Raw genomic sequence first — 24,745 nt, forward strand, 5'->3', positions numbered from 1 at the left:
TTCATCACCATTAAGAGTAATTAACAAACTTCCTCTGCATTAATTAAGTGGCCTTGCTTTAAGGGAAACTGAGCTTAATTAGGAGGTTTGACAGGATGAGGCTTTGGGGATGATCCATATCCAGAGGGCTGTTGGAGGGGCAGAAGGTGCAGAATTTTGAGAAAACAGTTTTTCTTCATCTCGCCACAAAACTTCATGCCCTCGGTCAACTCTAAAGATCGACTGGCCTGGCCCGATCTGGTTTGGCACGGCTCTGAAACAGTATTGACAGGTATGACAGGCCTCTGATTTTCCAGTCAACCGGAGGCTCAGACCTTGTCAACTGTCGGGTGGAGAGATGAAGGGTGAATGAGCACAGGAGGGTGGCGGTAAAAAAAAAAAAAAAAGTAAAAATAAAAACTTAAGGGGAAGGAAGGAAGAATGGTGGCATTCAGGATGACTGGGTAGATGCAAAAACAAGTCACAGCCATAACAACAACGCGTATATTTTGTCTGAATCACCTGCAGAAGTGTTTGTGAGCCAATCCCTTACAAAAACCAGAGGGTTTGAGGATGACAAATGTGTATCCAAAGAATCTGTGATTGGATCGGGGATTAAGGGGCTGTCGTATCCCTGATGGGAAGCAGGCAGAAGACGGACAGAATCAGAGAGGAAAAAAGAGACGGAGATGGGAGGAAGAGAAAGGTGGAAGGAGGACGGTAAACGAATGTCAGGCAGCCCAGGCAGGGAGACGGAGTGGCAGAGTGGGTGGGCTTTGACAGACACATCTCACACAGGCTGACAGCTCCGTCAATAGCCCCAGGATGGCCGCCGTGATTGACAGCTAGCAGGTGGCGCATGAATGGAGTTGTCAGGCGGACTGTCAGTCAAAGTCACATCGCCGTGGCTACAAGGGCCTGGCTGAGCAGGCACACAGCTGCCCAAGGTGATCTTTGGGTGTACTGGCAGGATATTGGCACAGGAGGCTGAGGCAGCTCGGATCGAGCTAAAATTACCATACATGGCAGCAGCGGCTTACAATCACCGTGCTGATTAGGCCTGCGCTCTACTAGTGAGCAGATTAGTGGTAGACACACATGGGCGGTTCCACGTTCAAAAATTAAACCTGGGGAAAAATAAGGCGTTTGAAAGTACTATCACTGAATTTCTGCAGTTTATCTTTTTTTTTTTTGTTTCTGTGGTTCCCCTTAATTGAGCATTGTTCCAGCATGAGGCCATGAAGCATAAGAGTTAATGGGCAATAATTATATGTGAGAGAGGCTTTCTCCCCGGAGTGAAATCCAGAACAAATGGAAGCTCCGATGTGCAACATTCTACTTCATTACATCTGCTGCGATTAAAGGCCGAACATCTGGCACCACATCCTGACAGATAGACAAGACTTCTGAACTGGAAGGGAAATGGAGGGATATTTACAGAAATGCAACACAGAGTATTTACTGGATGAAAGAACAAGTGCTTTGGGCAAACACGATACAGTCTTCCTATCATAGGACAGATAGATGCGTGTAAACACAAGGGCATTGTTGGGACACTCTGGAACAAACAAACCACACACGACACCTTTGCTACACGTTCACATCACAATGGACTTTATTATCATAGGCAGCAGTTGTGTTTTTGTTGTTTTTTTGTCAGTTTTCTTGCTACAGATAAATACGTACTGTGGCTTTTCAAGTAAACACTGGAATGTACATCAAGGTTGGTAACATTTTTTTTTCTTTAACAGTCTCGATCATCCTAACCTTTTCAAGGTGAGGCTAAAACAATATTCATAACTGTCTGTATCTGCGGTTGCTATGACAACATCAAGTCCCACACAGCGATGTCACACTGATGTGGTCTCTCCCTGACGCACGGTTGTCTCCCGTGGCACTCACAGACAACCTGGAGGGCGCCTGGGGCGTGTGTGAGCGTCGGAGACGGCGGTCAGGGTAGAGGCTGTTGTCGAAGGGCTTGCGGTGCACGCACAGGACGTGGGTTTTCAGGTTTCCTTTCTGAGAGGCACTATATGGACAGTACCTGCACTGGAATGGCTTCCGAGCTGGAACACAAGAGAAGAAACGGGGGGGAAAGAAAATCAGTGTTACAGAAATGTTTTACAGAAAAATCTCCCATTTGGGCATCTGAAGCTCCACATATGGCTCCACATATTGTAAAAAGAAATATTCTATTCATGTGTGTGTGTGTGTGTGTGTGTGTGTGTGTGTGTGTGTGTGTGTGTGTGTGTGTGTGTGTGTGTGTGTGTGTGTGTGTGTGTGTGTGTTAGTTTCACTAGTACTGTGATTAATGTTCTGCATCCCTACTGAGGGACATTACTTAATATTGAGTTTTTGGGACTTTTTATTTATTTGTAAGACAGAAATTCCAAATTCCCATTTGCTCCTGAATGCACCATCAGTCGCTTTGTCATTTTCAAAACAAATAGAGCTAACGCTTCACCTTTGCAACCGTTATAACTCAGTTCTTACAGTTGGTTTCTGACAACATGAAATCCGATCCAGGATGTAAAGCGTGACTGCTGGTACGTTGCTTCAGTGTTTTGTATCCGCTGTTTTAACAACCTGAGTCAGCTATGAAAGACTGATCAGGACCAGATGTTTGCGGTAACCTGTCATGAAGGACTGAAGGAAAACGTTCTGAATGACTTTGGTGTGAGCTGTCAGGGCACACGCATCTTTCACAAACCGTTACTGATCTCAAATGAAGCCAAATGAGAGACTGAAATAACCCTTGTTGTAAACATGAGGAGTACATTTAAACGGAGACAACCTCGTCATTTATGACTAAAATATAAAGGAAGAGAGAAAAGGGCACGGGGGGTGTTGGGCTGGCTGAGTGTCGTTTTAATAAATAAATGATAAATGACCCACACTTGTAGCGCCTTTCTGAGTCTGATGACCCCAAAGTGCTTTACACTACAGTGAATCATTCACACACTGATAGTGATGAACTACAGTGCAGCCACAGCCTCCCTGGAGCGCACTGACAGGTGCCACAGCTCCCGAAGAACACCGCAAGGAGGCGAGAAGGGTGAAGTGTCTTGCCCAAGGATGACTGCGGGAGCCTGGGTTCGAACCCACAACCCATCATTTACCGGGCAAACTTCTAACCCCTGAGCGACCATCGCCCTATTATAAATATTATGATTGGTTGATTGGTTGGTTTTTACATGACTGATAAGTGTTCCACTTCTGAGAGTTCATTAGTTAAACGTGTCTTTAAGTAAAAGCTTGTTAATGGGTTTCAAATCCTAAAACCTCTGAGATTTTTAAAAAATACTTCAAAAAATTCAGATTTGAAAAGTGATAGATAAGATTTTACATAGGTTCTGTTGGTTATATTGATCGGTACATGGGAGGAGGAGCTCAAATGGCGAAAGTAGCTTCAGACGGCAGGTTTTGGAGTCTTATGGGCCATTCCCATCTGTACCGGGTCGGCCCGGGCAGGGTAGCGTAGGTTGTTTACATATCTGGGTGGCCTGGTATTTCTCCGGGCCAACCAAGGCTCATTCTCAGCCCTCTTCTCGAGGGGGTCTGCTTCAGGCCGACCAGGGACAACACACCCACTGCTGACAGCAAATTCACACCTTCCATTAGAGCAAGCCTCTGATTGGTGGGTAGAATCAGCCCACATGGGCTTAAGGCAAGGATGTGTGGAATCAACCGGGCCAGGCTGGGGCCGACTGGGGCTACCCGGCCTGGGCCGACCCGGTACAGATGGGAATGGCCCTTTATTTCCTGATATGTTGGACAACTCACCTCAGCTTGGATAACAGCAACGCGACTCTACCACTGACTTTGCTCTGCAATGTTGATGTTTTATCTCCACCGATAACGCAAGCCTGATGGAGTTCTGCTGTGTGGTGGAGTTGCTAATGGTTAGCTCTACTAGCCAAGACATCCTTTTCTGTTTCCTGGACACTAAACAAACAACACATTCTCACACCCTAAGCATCGAAAAATTATGCGGTGTGACCAAGCGTTTGTTTCCGAAGAGTTGGGCGCCCCTGCGCGCCGGGAGGCGGCACGCTGTGCCAGAGCGTCGGTATCTGACGCCCGCGGTCAAACGGAGATTTCACCCACATTTTACCTCTCACCTCTAATGATTTAACCTTCCCCTCATCCCCATTCTAACTTTAATCCAGTATTTCAATCTAAATTTTCCATTAAGCGTGTTTGAGAGGAACGATGAAACGCGAAACAAAGCTTTGCATGCACAAGCTGGTTAAGGTTAGGATGGGGGTGAGGGGAAGGTTAAATAGCAAGAGGGTAATGGTCACAATTTGGTCAAATGTCCATTTTACTGCGGGTGTCAGATACCGACGCTCTGGCACAGCGTGCCGCCTCCCGGTGCACAGGGACGCCCAACACGTCGGAAACAAGAGTTTGGTCACACAGCGTCATTTTTCGACTCTTAGGGTGTGAGAATGTGTTGAAACCAACAACAGCCTTCCCTGACGTGAGTAAGGATTAAAGATTTAAATCCCGTAGTTGTCACACACACTGGTGTGGTGTGGTAAAAATTGTCCCCCGCGTTTTACTCATCCTCGTGAGCGATAAGCTGCAGACACGGTCGCGCTCGGGAACTACTGGGTGGTTTAATCCAACCCCTTAAAGTTGAGTATCAAGGCATTGGGTCCCATTTTTATAAAGTCTTTGGTATGACCCAACCTGAATTTGTACTCTGATTTCCCAGTCCCAGGGCAGACATTCAACCACTAGACTACTGAGCTGATCAAGATGAGTGAGTCCATGAATGTTAAGTGACAGTGTGATGTAGATCTGTCAGGCTTTTCTAATCCTAGAAATTCAACATCTACTTTCTATCAGAAGCTAATGCAGCAGATCGGTGTAGGAGGCTTTTTTTCAAGTTCAGCCTGCATGTTAAACTCAGAGTGACTGATTATAATTAGAAATACTCATTAAAAAGTGTATTTTTTTGTTTTTGTTTTTTGTGAACCTCACATTTAAAGCAAACTAAAGGACAGTCTAGAGTTGTAAACAGTCAACTTGGATACTGTAAAGAGATGACAAATTTTTAGGGTCAGAAAGTTCTTGCCCAAATTTCCTGCCCTGAACACACACACACACACACACACACACACACACACACACACACACACACACACACACAGATAAATAAACATGCACACAAGCGTTGAGCTGAGGACTGACAGACGTCTGCAGCTGGGAAAGAATGCATGCCGAGACTTCCTGCCTGTCCACCTCTTCAGAACTCGCTTCATGGCTTCACCACAAATTAAGTGAGCTCATGAAGCAGCACACCATGCACCTTTAAAACATGAACAACAAAGCAAACAGTTGATAGTTTCCATAATTAAATGTGGCCTCAACAACAGAAAACCAACGACTAAAGGTGCTGCAGATCAACACAAAACCTTGGCTGAGTGACTCATCCAGCTCTCTACCTAGATGACTGTGTTCTCGTTCACCGCAGGGCTATTTTTGAGATTTTACTCCATGTAGCAACTTTCTCTGTTCCCCCTCCGTCTAACACTTCAGTGTGTCTCTCTGTGATTCATGGTTACAGTAAACCATTATGTGCTGATGTCATTTGACATCACTTCCCAAAAACCGAGGGCTGTCTCAGCCCTTTCACCCCACCCTCGCCTCTTCCTCTCCATCACGCTCCTCGTCACAGCACAGACAGCTGCCCGACGCTCACTTTCACATCTACGTAAAAAAAGGTGTTTTTTGAGGAGGGGGGAGGAGAGAACAGTGGGAAAACTCACAGAAGGTGTGAGCAATAAAAGGTAATGCTCCATCTGTCGGTGTATAATAACCTGATGGCCGTAAAGGACGCACACACACACACACACACACACACACTCGTCAGAGAGGATGAGGCCTGACATGAATATTATAGGGATTGCAGGGAGGTGTGTGTGTGCGTGTGTGTGTGTGTGTGTGTGTGTGTGTGTGTGTGTGTGTGTGTGTGTGTGTGTGTGTGTGTGTGTGTGTGTGTGTGTGTGTGTGTGTGTGTGTGTGTGTGTGTGTGTGTGTGTGTGTGTGTGTGTGTGTGTGTGTGTGTGTGTGTGTGTGTGTGTGCTGATTGACTGAAACAATAGTGGAAGAAGAGCTGTGACCAAATCCAGGTAGAGACCACGTCTGTGGCCCACCTGTTTCACACCAACATGCACAAGTTTGGATGAGAGTGGGTGGGAAAAATCTTCAAAAGAGCTCATTTTGGCGCAACACTTTTGTCTCACTTTCCAAAAGTTGACACATTTATTGCAGCTCGATGAAAGGAACAGATTCTTTTTCTCAGTCTTGTTACAAAGGTGGCGAGTTAGACAACGAGAACGATTCTGTTGCTTTTCATAAAGTCGAGTTAAGAAGAAGCCAGAAGGTCCCGTGTCTACATTAGCTCTGTGCTGCCCTGCTTGTCTCCCCCCTCGCTCACTCGTTTACCTTACTTTCTGTCCCACCTCGCCTCCCGTACGTCAGCTGCTCCTTCTCTCCTCCCACCAGACGAGATGGGAGGTCCAAGAGAGGGCAACCTCCAAATAAGTTCCATTAATCACAGGCCGGAGACTAATGTAACTAATATTTTACAATTAGAGAAGACAGCAGTGGGCTCAGAGCCATCCATCTTTTCACCACATGACCCCCACACCCCCTTCCATTCACAGGCTGCCTGAGCCAGTGCTTCAGATCAGCCACTTGCATTCAGGTAAACACGAAAACACACTTTCCATCCTGCACATGTACACACATGTAAAAAAAGAAGTGCAATGACAGATTTTGAGACTTTTTACAAACCAAAACAGTATCAACTGCACACCCTCTCACCGTAATCGTCAGGGGTGTACTTTAGCGCTGTTTTTCTTTTCATGTTGAAAAAAAGCAGCGACGACTTGCAAAGCTCTAGAGGAGATTGAGGTGAGATGTTTAAAGTTTAAGTCAGAGCAAATCAGACGATGTGGCGCAACGACGATTATTTAACAAGTTTTGGATCATTTAACTTTAGAGCCCATGGGGTCAAATTTGGCCACTGTTAAATGTCGCTGCTCAAAATGTACAAAGAAAAAAAATGGTCAAATTTATCTTCTGAATCCCAAAGTGCCACTTCTGACCCCCGTATAGAGACATCTAGTGGATGCATTTTGAACTGACCTGAGCCAGAGTGGTAGTTAGAAGATGGCTGACCACATGCTGTTTTGTTGAGCTGGAAACTTTCCCCCAAAAAATCGTCTTCATAGCAAATCAAAGGTTGGTAAATTTGTGTTTTATTTGTTAATTTACTTTGTAATAAGTTGCAGAATGTCTAGAAAAAAGTTTTATGTTCTTTTTGTAAAATTTAGCCACTCTGAGCTAGTTACAAAAACAATTCAATTCAAATTCAAATTCAAAAATACTTTATTAATCCCAGAGGGAAATTCAATAGTTTCAGTACACACAATTCTGAGATCAGACATACATACATACATACATAGACACACGACAAGAATTGGTGACTGCGGTCATTCGCAACCCGAGTCACGCTACCGTAATAGATCAAGAGGGTTTATATGAGGATAGAGTCAGGGGGAGGGGAAAAAAGGCACTTCAGAGTTACCCTCCACAGAGAGGGCAGCTTTGCTATGCAAAAAACACCTCAGACAGATATGCACACAGACTTCAGACGATGCACAATATAAGTGCCCACTAGGTGGGGAGGTAGGGTTGGGACTCTCCTCACTTCAGTGCGTGCAGCCGCATGGGGCAGCGCTCATCCCCTCCGTTTGGACAGGGGAGGGAGATAATGGGTTAGAGAGCACATTGACTCCTAGATACGGTTCCACGGCCTTCACCGGTCACAGTCCCGCCCAGGCTGGGATAGGGAGAAATGGTTTCCATAGCAACGGCAGCATTCCACATTTCTTCTGAGCGGGGGGGGGGGGGGGGGGGGGGGGGGGGTTTCACTTCAGCCTCACAGGCTTCAAGGGTACCAGATTCAGATAAAAATTGTTTGGGGACAGACAGAGATGATTTCCTCTCTGCCTTAGAGTTCTGTTGGTCTTCATCCCCTCCAGATCCAATAATGGCGTAATCAATCTATTCCAATCCGTGCTGATCTGTCAACTCTCTCCTTGATGGAATCCACCTTCTGTGCCAGAGCCTGAATCTCAGCCAAAGTTCTAAGCTTACAACTCATCCAGACAATTATATGAGTTTGTGAGTTCACCGCGCGATGCATTCCATCCCTGAGCTCTGGGATTGAGACGATATTCCTCGAAAGCTCGTTAATTTTCCAGTATGCCAGGTAACCGCTCAGGCCAAACAGCAGGAATCCCGACACCAAAACAATGAATATCCAGACGTCTTCAGAATCCTCTACATACAGTTGAGAAGAGGCAGATCAGGTTCCACCGTTTCCAGGAGTCCATGATATACCCAGCTGGCTCTGTCCCAGAGGGGCATCCGGGAACCCTTTCTCCCGTTCTCATTGTGGAAAAAATTCTGTCAATCGCGTTGAGAGACCAACTGACCAGATCCATGTTTAATAATTTCCAGTTTCCAGAAAAAATGCAGAAAGCGCCATGCACAGGCAGACACGACAGAGAGCCTTGGGAGGGAGAGGAGAAAAAAGCGTCTGTACTCTCCAAGAGCCGGAAGAAGAAAAGTGTATTATGTTTTTTTTTTGTAAAAATTAGCCACTCTGAGCTAGTTAAAAAAAACAATGGGTCAAAAATGACCCTCCGGGTGTATGGGCTAAAAATTGTCAGGTCAAAAATGACCCTTTGGTTCTTTGAGTGACATTGTAGATGGAGAATAGTTACAGTCCTGTATTTGACAAAAGCCTCAAAATAAATTAATTTGTATAATACATTTTACTAAGTTACTTAAGTAGTGCAGGGTCAGAGACTAATAAAGTAAATATATCTTTTCAGGGAGTATGGCTGCTCCCTTTTAAGGGCAGGGAAAGCACCAGAGAAAGTTCACTGCACAAGTATTGGATCAACTCGAAGCTGATGATAGTGACTTTGGTCCTGAGCTGGACAGCGACAGCGATTCTGGTGAATTGTATCAACCGCATGAAAGTGATGGTGGTGAATCCTCTGCCGAAGACAGTGACTCATCCAAACACTCGTCCAGTGATGAAGATGTGCCATTTGCTGAGACTGCTAGCGTACAGATGGAGCCAAATCGTGCCGCAAAAACATATAAATGGCAAAAGAAAGGCTTTGAGTTGCCTGATGTGAACTTTCTTGGTGAACAAGTTGAATCGAACCAGGATGCCACTGGTTTACTTTCGGAGCTTTGTTTCCCTTGATAAGTTGGAAAATATTGTTGAGCACACCAATCAATACAGTATTCAAAAGCATGGGAAACGTGTTGACACTTTAGTAAAAGAGATAGAACAAGTTCTTGGACTGTATCTCAGGATGGGATTCGTTAAAATGTCTGGAGTATGTCAGTACTGGGAAAACGAAGTTCGTTATGGGCCTGGGGCAGACATAATGAGTCGCAACCAATTCAGCCAGCTACTCTCTGTCATTCACTTTGTAGACAATGAAATGGCCAGTGAAGAAGTAAAAAAGGATCGACTGTGGAAGCTAAGAACGTTTTTGGACTCTTTTCTGAGACAATGTTTGACTATTGCGCCTCGCCAAAAACAGTCCATCGATGAGCTGATGGTGCCGTACAAAGGAAAATTTGGTGGCATAAGGCAGTACATCAAAGGGAAGCCACATCCGTGGGGATTCAAAGTGTGGGGGCACTGCTGTGTCACTGGCTTCCTGCACGATTTTGATATATGTCAGGGAAAAGGAGATGCCAACATTGTGGTGAAGCTATGCAACTCGCTTGCAGAGAAAGTACGTTTCCTGATTTTCGCTGACAATTTCTTCACTTCAGTGCCCCTCATTGAGAAATTATTGGCAAAGGGAATCTTCAACACAGGAACTGTTCGAAAAGGCCGCATGTCAAAGTGCACCCTGATGACAGACAAAGACCTGTCCAAGAAAGGCTGTGGATCATATGATCATCGAATTGAATCGAGTCCAACACCAATACTGTGTGTTTGAAATGGCAAGACACAAAAGCAGTCACTTTGATGTCAACATATGCCGGACCAGAGCCTTTGGGAAAAGCCCGCCGCCAAGTCCAAAAAAGAGTACATCAACATTGATCAGCCAAACATCATCAAGGAGTACAACGCTTCTATGGGAGGAGTTGACATGCTGGATGCACATCTTGTACGCTGCAAGTTTCCCATCAGGACCCGTTGCTGGTAAATGACACTTTTCTGACATTTTTTGTCTGTTGCTGTGATCAATGCATGGCTTCTTTACCAGCGTGACTGTGAGGCCCAGGGAATCCCAACATCGAAAGTACTCAAACTTCGCAAGTTTCAGGGTTTGGTTGCTGAAGGCTTGGTTCAAGTTGGAACAGCAAGAAGTCGGGGTAGGCCAACAACTTCTGGCCTCTCCTCCCCGCCACCACAAAAATTTGTTCAAATTTACAAGAGTGCAGATGTTTGTTTCGACCAAATCGCCCATTGGCCTGTCAAGAATGAACATTGCCATCATTAAACTGTGTGCAAGGAACTCAAAACTGATATGCAGTGACTGTGAAAACTGCGCCTCGTGTTCTTCTGTTTCAAACTGAATCCAGTTCTGACATGCAACAAATAAAGAAAAAAAAACTTGTTGAATGTAGCTGTGTGGTTGATTTATTTACCTAACTTTAAAATAGTTTAATTTGACAGTGTTTGTTATTGTGATTTTTTAAAATGATATGCCTAAAGCCCAATGGGTCAAATTTGACCCATATCCTAAATCAGGGAATAAAGGGTTAATATTGCAAAAGTGGATATTTTGGTGTTCAGTCTACTTATATAAGTCGTTTAATGCATAGTTCATAATTTTCCAAAGAAGACAATGGTTCTTGGGTTCTAATGAAACAATATTTTTTTTAGTTTTGATCTCAATCCTAATCTACATCCAAGAAAGACGTGTTTTCTGACTCTTTTGCATTTGTCACAGTTCTCATGTTAGGAGTATAGAACCGCTCTGGTGTTTCCACATTACACATGCATTTATTCTGTTGTTTATTTCTTCATCGTCATGGGATGACCTTTATTGTTTTACAATATTTCTTGTTTTAACTTGCTTTGCTTGTTTAGGTTTTTTTCAGATTGTGTCTTCTTGTTTGGATCTTTCTGTGAAGCCCTTTGTTTCGACATTTTACTGCCTTTGAAATCTCAGAAATGAAAAATCAAGCTTTGATTATGTCCGTTTTGACTCGCCGTTCAAATCCCTTTTGTTACAGGAAACAATAATGAACTCATCACTGAAGAATCTTGCAGAAAATGCATTTGTTTTGTAAACCTTGTGACACGAGATACGTCCTGCATCAATAAAAGTTTTGTCTTAGTTTTCAGATTTAAGCTCAGGAACTGGTTAATCAGTAACAGACCTCTAAAGGTGTGTCATCCTGCACCGTGAGGTCGAATTAGCCATGAAAAACCGAATGATCAAGGTACATTTTTGAGCAGAATGAACTAAAACAAAGACGTGGTAGCAATTAAAAAGACCGGCTAGTAAGTTTGTTTACCTCTTTGTCATAAGCCAAACTAACACACTAGTTGTAATTGCATATAAATAAAATGTGTTGTTAATGTAATTTTTTTTATTTGTAACCTAAATACCTTAGAACTAGTCAATTATTAATAATAACTGTAATAACTAGGAATGCAACGATACCACTTTTTTCGATTCGATACGATACCGATACTTGGATCTGAGTACTCGCCGATACAGATTACCGATAATTCTACCACACCAAAAAAATGCAGTGAATTGGAACACAGTTTTATTTTCTTCTTTGCGTTCAACAGGAAAAGACTATGAGGCAGATAAAAAGTAAAATATTAATCGAAATGATCACAAAACTAAAATATTAGGTGAACAAAATAAGTTACAGCGAAGCCACTTTCAAGCAACTGCATTGGTATCGGTTCCTGGTATCGGTTAACTTTTACAGATACCGGTATCGGTTTCGGTGCATCCCTAGTAATAAGCAGAGAAAAAAATGGTGTTCCTCTAGACTTTCAGATTTTTTTATTTTTATAATAGTTTTGTTGTTTTAGGTATTTTTTAACTTTTAACCTAAATCCTTTAATATTACATTCACCTGCTCTTATGTCTGACATATATATTACCTGTAAAAGCATTTATCCTAGAACGAATACATTTCACGCAGGCCTTGGACATCTAGTGGATTTCTTATCCTTCGTGTGAGGCTTTGCACACGTTTATGTTTGCACCTGCGTGGACGTAAGTGTGTGTTTGCGTTGAGCGTCTGCGAGTGAGAGCAGAGTGTGTGTGTGTGTGTGTGTGGAGGGGGGGGGGGGGGTCATAGGCTGGGATAATGGCCATGATGACAGTGGCGTGGCCGACGGGGGCCCGTGGAGCTGAATGGTGACGGATGACACAGGCCTGGGCTCTGATGGCACACAGACAGTGAGTGATGACTGCACATCTTTCCCAGAGCTCCACCCTTCATTATCTCTATGGGGAGAAACACGGCACAAAGGCAGGCTGCGCTGCCCTCTCGCTGCCCTCAAACGACATCTGCTCATGGAGACAGCCACACTACCGCTCCTCTTTCACCTCGCTGTCGCACCATCTATCTCCATCTATGATGATCTTTCTCGCTTCTTTTCTCTTTTCTTCTCTCTCGCTCCCTGTCCCCCTGTCCGTGGAGGGTACACAGAGGTCAGACAAAGAGATAATGACTCACCCTTTTCAACTTTTCAAATCGAGGCCTTTTCTTTCTCTCTGTCCTCCATGTTCTTTCATTCTTAATCCTTTCTTTATTGATCTTCTCATATTCACATGTTCTCATGCATCTGAGAAGTCTGATCTGATGTCGCCGAGGAAAATCCCCAGCTGTCGTATTTTGTTTATTTGACTTTAAACCAAAAATATTCACTGTGCAGCTGGACAATACTATAAAATAAAGTTCTTTACTTGTACTTGAGAAATATTTATTCATTGCAGGTGCTTGAGAACTGTGCTGCGTGCAAAAAAGTGGTAAATGTTGCCATCTAGTGGTGGAGTTGACGCAGTGCAGCAGAAAGGGTAACACACAAGGGAGGATTCAATGAGACTAATGAGCATGCAAACAGGTTCAACCAGAGGTCACCATCTGGCCAATTACCACTGCTGGCACATTGAAGCTGACCCGAACTGTCATCACAAACACATCACTCCATGTCCAAACTGCCCAGCAATATGTCACCATGCCACTCGACGTGCCATACAGTATGGAGAGGATGGGGGCAACAGGAGACAGCGCAGTGACAAAGCCACCTGGTCATCAGCGTGGACAGGACAGACTGCTGGCCCACCTGCTCGGCTCGCTTTTGGAGGACACTCCATGAATTCTCAATGTCAGCGGCTCATCTCTGTGTCCACTTTGACTGACAGGTGTTTATTGTGCCTTTGACATTTGCGTCCTGAGGGACGAGAGAAACGGATCGATCTGCAGCAAACAGGAGGCAAGGGGGTGCTTAAAATAGCTCGCATTGATCAGGCTGCTGAAAACTAAAGGCAAGCAGAACTATGGGAAATATGAGTTTTAATGATCGCTGTTCTCCAGCATTAAAATCAGAGCTGTTCTCACACGAGCAGCACAAACTTCCCAGACTTCCTTGGTCCTGCTGTAATGATTTAATCCAATTGGCATAACAAACAATAAGCCAGAGAAAGAAACATGAACAGAGAGACGGCTGAGACAGGAAGTGGTGGTGGGAGGGGGGAGACGTATTATAATAACCATCTGTACAATCAAATAGAAAACTACATCTTGCTGTAAGAATCATAAAGAAGGGGAACAGATGTTAGTCCCTAATGGAGTTGACAGGCACTTCCCTGTCTTTCACATGAACATATTGAGTTTCTGAATAAGAGAGGGAGGGGGGGATCAGAAGGAAGGTGTATCATGTTGCACTCATAATACATGCATATCAAAGACCCCAGCTGTTGGATTCCCTCTCCTGAGAGACAGCATTATTAAATCTGCACTCAGCAAGCATATCACACCAGCACAAGAGCTTAAGCCTCTCCATCAGTGGGCTCCATCGGCCTGGCGATTGGTAACCTATCACACAAGGAGATTGTATCATCCTTTAAAGTGTGCAGCTAATCAGTGCCACACACCTGTGTCTTATTTAGACCTTTCTTTTTGTTGAGATAGAGATAAGATCTGAGAAGAAGAAGAAGAAGGGGAAAATATCTCAAGTGCTATAAGTATAAGGGAAGTGTGTGGTTCATAATTGGCATGATTCACACACACTCACACTCACTCTTCACACTCCCACTGTTGGGGGATGAGGGCTGAGATACTGCCAAAAACTCTTTTTGGAACTCTGTCGCTGAATCCTTGTGGCTGGCAAAGTCGGGAGCTGGAAGGAGACGTAAAGTTTGTGCACCAGTTAACCTCTGTGGTCTTGTCCGTGGGAAAACAGGTCCAGCCTGTATTTGTCCACTAGGTGGCAATATACACCCTCAAATGTGAAATCAGTTTGGGCTGCAGCCTGGTATCTCCGGCAGCTGCTTTCAATGAATATGAAAAATAAGTGAATGCTCACCTGGTGCAGCATCTTTCTCCATGTTCATGTTGGCTTTTTGGGCACTGGCAGACGTGGTGTTGAGGTTCCCCTGGGATCTGAGGAAGGACAGCAGAGCCCCCTGGTGCATGAGCGGATCTGGAGTCAAGCTCTCAAAAGAGGAGATGGGAGATTCAGCCGCGGCTCTCCCCCACAGTCCAAGCTTCTTCTCTCCTGGAGCCTCAAAAGCAGCACCGGGCTGTCCCATCTCCTTTGACTCCAGAACACTCAGCATCTTCCACATGGCAGCATCATCGTTGTCCTCCTTACGTTGCTCAGATTTCTCAAACTCCCCCTCTTCATCGTGACCCACCGAGCCTACATTTTGTGAGTGCATCTCTTCTTGTGTTCTGTGCACCAAAAGGTCACACTGATATGCGGGTTTCATACTGAGTTCAGCCGGTGCATTAGAGTAACTCTGTAGCCGGCGGGCAACGGCGGACGAGAGCCCATTACTAAAAAGGCCAGACATCTGCAGCAGTACAGCGGGAGACATGGCTGGATGAGACGTGACAGATTCAGGCCTGACAGACAGATCCAAAGGTTCATGCTGGGACTTTCTGGTTGGACTGGATACAGAGATGTTTACACCTCCATCGTCATCTGTGTGACTGGTCGGCTTGTTGACAGTCAGGACCGTCTCGCTGTGGCTCTCCGGACCTACGAACTGACCGGCTGCAGGGCTCAAGTCCCCACTGGATCGGGGTCTGAGCTTAGGTTTGGGGCTGGAGCTTCTGCTGCTAACGCTGGACTGCAAAGGAGGAGAAAGAGCTGTGCTGTTCTGCCAGTGAGGGAAACCGTAGCGGTCCAGGTGGAAGCCGATCTGGGCGGTGTAGTCGCCGGAGAGCGGACACCTGTAGACTTTCTCACCTGACACAGACAACAACAGCAGAAAAGACCCGATAAGATTCAAATCAAATGAAGAAGCCACGGTTTTATGAGACATTCTGAGCCTTTTGCTCTATATGCACCAAGACCAGTTGTCTAAACATGAAAAATGTTGCAATCTCACACCAGGCTGAGTTGAATGATTTAAGTGCTGCCCTGCAGTAAATCAAGCTTGTAATCAGCTTTCAGCTCCAGTGATCCATCATCTTACAGTATGGACGCCACCACCATGTGCAATAAATACACCCAGAGATGTTAACGGCAAACAAGATTCTTCCAGAAATAATAAACAGTGAAATTGTTAAGCAACTAGAACACGGCAGATGTTGCAGACATGAGCTATATTCCATCAAAGGCAATAAGTGGATTTCCCAGTCAGAAATAACAAAGTCCAACATGTGAGCAGTTCTGATTAAACCAAAACCGTCTTCTGCGGACGAGTTTATTTTTGCTTCACACTTGAAAAACGACACGTTGCAAACGTGATTCAAAAAGTACAAAGTGTGTTATTGAGAAGAATGACAAAGAGTCGTTTTTCTCTTTTAAGTTCGTGATTAATATCCGTCTGGATCGGAGGTTTGATCTCGCACGCCGTAACTTTTAATTAAAAGGTAATCTAAATGTCTTCCTGCCTCTGTTTACCTACACTTTCATCCTCACAGCCATCAGAGACATCCCCTGCAGGGTTAAACACACTCTCTGTGACCATTTTGAGTTAGTGATTGTCTCAGACCTCTGCCTTGCACTGTCTTTAAACAGCCCAGCTGTTTCGCTGCCATTCCAATTACAGTAAAAGTCATCCGACGCCATTAAGCCACAAATATTGGCAGTTTATTGCCCAACACTCTCCTGGCATTTGAAGGTCAGGTCATACATTATACTGTGTCTTTTAGGGATGCGTCTGGGATGGGGAGATAAACCCACCACCATTAATTTAATTCTATGCATATTGATGCCTTATTGTTCTTCTTTAATGGACTAATACCTGAGTTACTGCAGTGATTCATCCCTGCCGCAGAAATATCAATTTCATACACCTTAAGACCTGACCCTGAGGAAATTCTCCGAGCTAAATCTAAATCTAATGATCTGTAGTAGTCGCTCTACTTTGTTTCTAACTTTTGAAGGAAAACCGTCATTTTTACTCGAATGGTGATTTAAAACAAGGCTGTTGTAAATTATTACGATGTACAAAAGCGTAAAACAGCATCCGCGTGTTAATTAAATGGAGCTCTACCTAATGAGATTGAAAAGTCACAGTTGAAATGGAAAAATTGTGTCCTTGAACTAAAGTCAGTTCTCCCAATTCACACCGTATATGTTGCTCTGCAAGGATGTAATTTTCACCTTAGAAGTGGGGGGGACACGGGGGATGGGGGGGGGGGTATAGCGTAATATTGTTTTTAGATGGTAAAAAGTGCAGGGGTCAAAACTTGACTTTGGAAAAAGTGGGGGGGACATGTCCCCCCTGTCCCCCCCCGAAAATTACGTCCATGTTGCTCTGTGAAGTGGGTTTGATTTAACGCTGGCGTGGGTGGAAACTGGCGATGTGCGTGGGCGTCCAAGAGCGGGAAAAAGACCTTAACCGTGCCACACCCTTGTCTCCAGTAATGCACACACAAAAAAAAATCCAAACATCTTAATGGAAGACTCAGAGACACACTATATATCTCAATTATTCTGCGGCTTAAATTACGATGACATTAACGGCTTGCTGCAAACGCAGAAAACACACACATCTGACCTCATCTCTCGATGCGGCCCTTCCTAAAACCATTCGCCAGCGCGCATCGGCGAGGTAAAACAACACAAAGAGTAAAGGCTCCCTTCCTTTTTGGACGGGTGCCATCTTTGTGATTGCCTGGTTCATGCTAACTTAATCAGTTTAAGATTTACTCGCAGTGCCGAGGCTCGCGTTATGTGAGGGGAGTAATTTTAGAGCTTTAGATTTATCAACCAAAACTCCAATTACTGCGTCATTACAAACCCCAGCCTCTCTCACCTAGCGCACAACGTCTGATGAAGTGATGCGTGCGAGGTATCCGCGTCTTACTAGATGCACACGGCGGAGGGGGGGTGTTAAAAAACAAACAAAAAAAGGGGGCAAATAAATAAACAAATGCCTCAAGTGAGCCATGTCTATGGGAGAAAAAAAAGCATGCAGCTGGGCTTGGACAAGTGATTCATTTCATATGGAAATAGGCTTTAAGATTTACAGCCATATATCCCCGTCAATGCAATCTCACTCTCGCATATTATTTGCTTACACGAGCATTTGGCAGTTATATTGTAGATATCAAACTGGGTGTGCAGTGGGGCTTTGGCTCGCTCTCTGTAAATGTAATCGTGCACCTGAAATGCAAAAACAGAGATGCATGTTGGCTGTTTTGGTTTAAGATGAAACGGAGTGAGAGTCGCGCACGAGACTGGTGAGAAAAACAGGGGCACCAGATGTTCTTTGATGTTTATAATAGCATATATTATTAATATTAATTAGACCACATAGTCAATGACGCATTTGGGACGTTTCCAAGTCAATTAAGCCAAATGGCATTCAGGAGACGGCGGAACAATATTTCAAGGCAGGTGTTCAGAACTCCCTGGGTAAATCTTTTTATCTGCATGCTAGGAAAACAAGCATTTTGAGCTTAATTTGAGCCTCGTATCTGCAATAATAATTAAAAAGAGGATTAAAAGACAGAAGTGAGTGGGAGATGGAAAAGCCAACAGGTAATCAGTTTAGGCAAACTAGTCGGACTGGCTGATCTCTGAATAAGTCGTGTTAGATAAAGACCTATGTTGTTAAAAGATGCTTTCGCTGTTAGACTCGTGCAAATGGAGCTAGCAAATGAAAAGGGCTATTCTGCGTTTCTGCCACCGCTCACGTCACCATTCACAGTTTCACCGACGCCCATCACTGCAGGCTCTCTGCTTACAGCGAAAGCAGCGAAAGAGCAGGAACTCGGGGACTGAACACTTGTAGGGACAGCGCCGTTACATGGAGTCTGCTCGCTGACCTTGAGGTTAAGGATATTGAATGGGACTAATTAATAACTGTCAGCAGATTTAACATTTTTTCGGCGTGTTTTTAACTGGGTCAGAGGCCTGCAGCTTGTGCCTATTATGAGTTTATCTGTTTCTTTTTAAAGAGCTGTTATTCCTAATCTCGAGTTCTAATTAAAGCCAAAGAGCATTTTTTAAGCGCGTCCCGATGAGATGTTGAGACAAGTTATTTGTAACGTGCCTCCCTTTTGAAATCAAAGTGGAGTTTCTAATTGAAGATTTTTGTAGATAAACGTCTAAACGTCTAGCTCGGCATCAAGCAGAGACGGGGCTCACGCGCTCTGACAGCCATGACTGTACTATATTTGCTATCCATATTGAGAACATCAATAACTTCATGACCACCATAGGCTGAATATGAATAATGCAGCCAGTAATTCAGGACTAATCAATGTTCCTCAAGCTGAACATCTGGCAGTGGTAATTCTTCCTCAGCATCTCTGCTCTCCTGAATTAGAAATCTCTCTCTCTCTCTCTCTCTCTCTCTCTCTCTCTCCTCTCTCTCTCTCTCTCTCCCTCTCTCTCTCCCTCTCCCTCTCTCTCTCTCCCTCTCCTCTCTCTCCCTCTCCCCCTCTCTATCTCTCTCTCTTTCTCTCTCTCTCTCCCTCTCTCTCCCCCCCTCTCTCGCTCTCCCTCTCTCCCTCCCTCTCTTTCTCTCTCCCTCTCTCTCTCCCTCTCCCCCTCTATCTCTCTCTTTCTCTCTCCCTCTCTCTCTCTCTCCCCCCCCCCCTCTCTCTCTCTCTCTCTCTCTCTCTCTCTCTCTCTCTCTCCTCTCTCTCTCTCTCTCTCTCTCTCTCTCTCTCCCTCTCTCTCTCTCTCTCTCTCTCTCTCCCTCCCCCTCTCTCTCTCTCTCTCTCTCTCTCTCTCTCTCTCTCTTTCTCTATCTCTCTCACTCTATCTCTCTCTCTCCCCCTCTCTCTCTCTCTCCCTCTCTCTCTCCCTCTCCCCCTCTCTCCCTCTCCCTCTCCCCCTCTCTCCCTCTCCCCCTCTCTATCTCTCTCTCTTTCTCTCTCTCTCTCCCTCTCTCTCCCCCCCTCTCTCGCTCTCCCTCTCTCCCTCCCTCTCTTTCTCTCTCCCTCTCTCTCTCCCTCTCCCCCTCTATCTCTCTCTCCCTCTCCCCCTCTATCTCTCTCTTTCTCTCTCCCTCTCTCTCTCTCTCCCTCTCCCCCCCCCTCTCTCTCTCTCTCTCTCTCTCTCCCTCTCTCTCTCTCTCTCTCTCTCTCTCTCTCTCTCTCCCTCTCTCTCTCTCTCTCTCCCTCTCCCCCCCTCTCTCTCTCTCTCCCTCTCTCTCTCTCTCTCTCTCTCTCTCTCTCTCCCTCCCTCTCTCCCTCTCTTTCTCTCTTTCTCTCTCTCTCTCTCTCTCCCTCTCTCTCTCCCTCTCTCCCTCTCTCTCTCCCTCTCTCTCTCTCCCTCTCTCTCTCTCCCTCTCTCTCTCCCTCTCTCTCTCCCTCTCTCTCTCTCTCTCTCTCTCTCTCTCTCTCCCTCCCCCTCCCTCCCTCCTCGTCCAACCATCCAGACAGACAGACTTGATCAGTTACAAACCCCCCCTCCCTCTTCTCTCAGCAAAACTTATCCTTGTTATTAAACCCTCATCAAGTGGTGCGTGTTCTCCATATGTGTAGGATTTACCTATCTGTCCCGCAGCAGACCTGTGCGTTGAGCCAGGGCCAGCAGTGTGTGATTGTGTTAATTAATCTGTCATTGTGAGCACAGGGAGCAGCTGCAGAGGTCTCTGGGATATATTGTCGGAGCTAAACAATGCGGTGCTAAGCCCCCAGAGTGAGTCTACCATTACACAGGACTAAGAACAGAGAGGAAAAGGAGGAGAGGGGGAGCGAGAGCCTGCCGGATCCATCATTGACTAAAGCAATGACGCCTGACCTTTACAATGAATTAGTTTCCATGCTTAATATTGACTGAAATTAGAGTCTGATACTGAATGTGCCATCCCAGAACCGCGCGCACTCAAGTCCTCAGCCAGCCAACTATCATAAATGTTTCTGGAAGTGACACCGTATGGTCTCGGAGATACGGGGAGGGAGTGGGGGGGGGAGAAGTACAAACAGCAGAGTTTGTATATGTGTCTTAAAGAGCAACCGGAGAGGGATTTGGCCACAAACTGCCGGCATTTACATGTAAATGTGCAGATTCCGGTGTGTGTGTACAATATGGAAAACAAAACATCTAATGAGATTAGACCTGATCCATTTATCTCTGCTATACGGACATCGTTTAAGCGGATGCTGGATGAAATCCCACCAGAGCGCATCGTAGCCGTGCTGCTCCGAGACGGAGGGAATAAAGCGTTCACATTAGCGACGAAGGAATCAAACAAAGTTGGGATTTATCTCTTCTCTTAATAACACTCTTCCAGCAGTAGTTTAGGCTCATGATAACGTGTTAGCAGGACGCCATGACAAGAAAGGCATCTACCCGTTGAGCCGAATCATCCAAATCACCAGGTGGAAAAGAGCACTATCAATAAAAATACCAGGTGGTAGATCAAATCATAAAAATCACTGGGTGGTATATATCAAATCATTAAAAACACCAGATGGCATGCATTAACATCTTGTGCCCCCGTAGGCAAGGGGTGGGGATGTGGCAGATATAAAAAAAAGAGGGTACTAATTATCCCCACAATTCAACGTGATGCCATTATAGAAGAAAGGCAAAGTCCTTGTGGATGATCATATCTGAGGTGTGCTGACCCCCGAGCTTCGTGCCACCTTATTCCAGGTGGCTGAAACACACAAAGGTTCAATTAAAAGAAAATTACTGGATGTCGTCATTTGAAATGTGCTGAGATAGCATGATTTTTTGTTGTTGTTCCTAGAGTAAAAACCTAAATCTATCTAGGAATTCAATCAAATTATCTTTACTCTTTGCAACATTTTATTTTTTTTTCTGACAAAACAGCAAATACTTCTCATCTAGAGTTCGAGTGGTGCTTCTCGTTGTAGTCTGATGTAGGTTAGAGATTCATAAAATGAGCTTCTTTTCCTGATTTACCTGCAGCTGGAGGGGAAGGCTGTGGCTGGTGGTCCAGGGCACCACCGGAGTGAGAGCTCCCCGTTTCTGGGATCGCGTCTGCCGGCCCGTGGTGACTCGCACTGCCCGGACTCTCAGCTCTGCTGATGGTCTGGGTGTCTGGGTCACCAAGGCACAGTTTCCCATCCTCTACAGGCAGACATCTCTCCGGCAAGTAGGAGGAGCACTGCTGCAGCTGCTGCTGATGAGGATCTTTAGCTCTGAACATTTGTCGATCGATAGGAGGCCCAGGTGCTACAATCTGCCAACCTGCATAGCTGCTGTTGTTTTTGAAAGCATCTCTGTTAGAGATGATCTTCTGCAGATATTCCATGCTAGTGGAGCTGAGAGGAGGATGGAGATGGTTCAAGCCCAACAAAGAAGAACTCTCTGCATCTGTCAGCGGGCCTGAGGAAATCATCCTCCCTAACATCTCCCTGACTTTCATGTCAGAACCTGCTGTGGCCATCACGTGGTCATAATCTGGTAAGTCTGGCCGGTCGGGCGTATGGAACCTGTTGTGGAAGCTGGAGATGTATTGGGAGTAGAGGTTGCTTGGATGATCCCGTGTTAGATTACTCATGTCGACGGAGCTGTCTCGATCGGTGGGAACGCTGCTCTTGGCTACAAGCTTGTTGAGGTGGACTTTCATGTGATTCTTGAGAAACCAGGGCTCCTTGAAACGACGGCCACATATTTGACAGCAGTGCTCAAAAGAGTCCTTGTGTTTCCTCATGTGGCCCTTAAGAAACCAGGCCTGACTGAAGGTCTGGCCACACACTTCGCAGGGGAATTCACCTACGGGCTTCCCCTTGTCACCTGCTCCCATTGGCACTTTCTGCCCTGAACATGAATCAGCAGTGATGTGTGTCATTTCAACGTGGCCAATGAGCTCCTCCTCTTGCGCAGCGGCAAACTCGCACAAAGTGCATTTGTAGGGTTTGTGAAGAATCCTGATGTGGCGCTCTAGCTCCTGCTGCTTCCTGAACTTTCCCTTGCAGAACGAGCAGCGGAAGCCGGCGGTTTGGGCCTGGACGGGCTCTTCTGGAATGGTCGTCACATTGGGAGAGGTGGACGCATGGGACAGCAGATCTGGTGCACTGGAATTGTTTAAGAATTGAGGATCTGTTGGGATGATCTGCAGACAAACCCTTTGAGTCTGGTTTGTGTTGGACAAAGGCGGCTGCTGTTGGCTAACAATACCAGCTCGCATCTGTCTGTCTCTTAGTATCGCCCTTTCCTCGAGCTCATGAAGCAGCCGGTTCTCCTCCCTTATCCTTCCACGGCCTTTTCCAAGAACGCCTTGCTTGTGTGTACGGAGGTGTATCTTCAGGTTGCCCTTCTGCGCAGCCCTGTGGTCACAGTACGGACACTTAAACGGCTTCTCACCAGTGTGAGTGCGCATGTGAAGGGAGAGTATGCTGTTGAAGCGGAAACGCTTCCCACACAACGGGCAGGGGTACTTCCTGTTCTTGCGGCTGTCGTCCTGCGCAGAATTGACCTGGGAGACGATGTTCTGATTGGTGATTCTCAGGAACTGAGAGAGCTCCACCCTCCCGTTCATGCTGCTGAGAATTCTTGCATCCATGATTTGATTGGCCAGAAGCGCCATCTGGTTCCTAATTGGGTGGGTGAACGGGGGTAATGAAGTTGTCCTCTCTGGGTCTGGGTGGTTTTAATGTTTTGTGGTCAGGGAGTAGCTTTGTGTTGCAGAATGTTGACAATGAGATGAACTCAGTTTGCAGTTAATCAGTGGAACCAGAATCGGGCTTCATCCTTTGCAGAGGAAACATCTGTTTGCTGTTGCTCAGACCTGAAGGGACAACAAAAAAACAAAAAAACATGTATATTTTTAATAATTTTACTCTGCTTTGTACACAAAATCACAAAAACAGGCAAGTAATGTGTGCTGTCAATAAAATCTTTACTTCTGCAACTGTTGTATAATGCCAGTGACGCACCACAAATAGGTCAGGAAATAGAGCAAAGTAGGTTCAGACACACTTCATCCTGTGTTAAGTGTACCTGTGGTTTTAGATTATTGTTGGAGACAGTAAAAATGCTGATTTTGTCTAACCACAAAGGCTTCCTCAACAAATATCTCATCTATACTAAAGGGTAAGGTGAAAATCTTGTCTAGATCACACTTAGTAATGAAATGACTCTAATGCAGCACAAACATCAAAGCCCGTCTGCTTCTGCTCGGCCTTCCTTTTGCATTTCAAAACTCCTCAGAAAGCTCCACACAGAAGATTAAAGTAAATAGCTGAGCTTTAGCAGTTCTGCCGCGTATCTGAGTAAACCCTTTTACCAGAATAATTTACCTCACAGTAGCATGAAAAGAAAACAACAACTTCATATTAAATGTAAAAAAAAGAAATGACATGGCAGTTAAGGAAGGGATACTGAAATGGAAAGCCTCCACTTGCCAGCTTTCTTTTTAATGCAACTGTGGCAGCAAAACAAAGCCTCAAATTCAAATCTCGCTACAATGATAGAGGTCACATAGCCGAGCCCTGCGCAGCTTTAGAGCAGCACCAAAGGGCACAGAACAAAGGATGCAGTGTCCACCCTGAATTAACACAGGCTTACATCATCCTGGATCACAACCTCAGTCAGTCACAAAAATGATGTTACACAAAAGCACACAGATAAAAAGTTAGCAAGGCTCAAATACGCCATTGTGTTAGCTGCTTTAAGCTGTAGATCACAATTTAATACCAACATGTGCTACAGACCAAATCGTACCTGACAAGAAGAAAAAGTCTGCAAATGAGTTGCAAAGTTTTGGCCACGCCTCCCCATTTTCTCTCTCTGCTAACCAGGTATTCAGCACGGTTTACCCATCTTTCCCTTCCCACTCTCTAGTCGCATGTCTCTAATGTCCTGCTGCACCGTGGCCTTGGATGTGTAATATTGCATCTAATTTGGAATCCGCCTTAAGCCGATAACGAAACGTTTCACAACTCTACTTTCTTGTCAAAATGAAAATTACAAATGACCAAATAAATGTGCTTGATTAAAAATTTAAGTAAAGATGAAATAAAACGCTTGAGTTGGAGCCACCTGCTGCTGCGTAGCAACCTCAGTCAGTCGTGAAAATGTTAAAACCACACACATAAAGAGGCTGCCTGCAACCAT

The 24,745-nt window shown here is 45.3% G+C and overlaps 1 protein-coding gene across 2 annotated transcripts in view; it reads right to left on the bottom strand.

The window, feature by feature from the left end:
• Positions 1–1,573: 1,573 nt before the first annotated feature.
• Positions 1,574–24,745, bottom strand: part of LOC107389071 (zinc finger protein 536) — a 32,423-nt gene continuing 9,251 nt past the window's right edge. The window contains exons 2-5 of one of the 2 annotated variants that reach the window (XM_070550706.1): positions 21,587–23,417; positions 14,606–15,493; positions 14,321–14,419; positions 1,574–2,045 (exon numbers count right to left, since the gene is read on the bottom strand). In XM_070550706.1, the coding sequence (XP_070406807.1) occupies positions 1,810–2,045; positions 14,321–14,419; positions 14,606–15,493; positions 21,587–23,216 (2,853 nt within the window). In that variant the 5' untranslated portion in view covers positions 23,217–23,417 and the 3' untranslated portion in view covers positions 1,574–1,809. The remainder of the gene's footprint in view (positions 2,046–14,320; positions 14,420–14,605; positions 15,494–21,586; positions 23,418–24,745) is intronic. The other variant, XM_070550707.1, reaches the window with a different exon arrangement.

Source organism: Nothobranchius furzeri, chromosome 4, assembly GCF_043380555.1.
Source record: "Nothobranchius furzeri strain GRZ-AD chromosome 4, NfurGRZ-RIMD1, whole genome shotgun sequence".
NCBI lineage: Eukaryota > Metazoa > Chordata > Actinopteri > Cyprinodontiformes > Nothobranchiidae > Nothobranchius > Nothobranchius furzeri.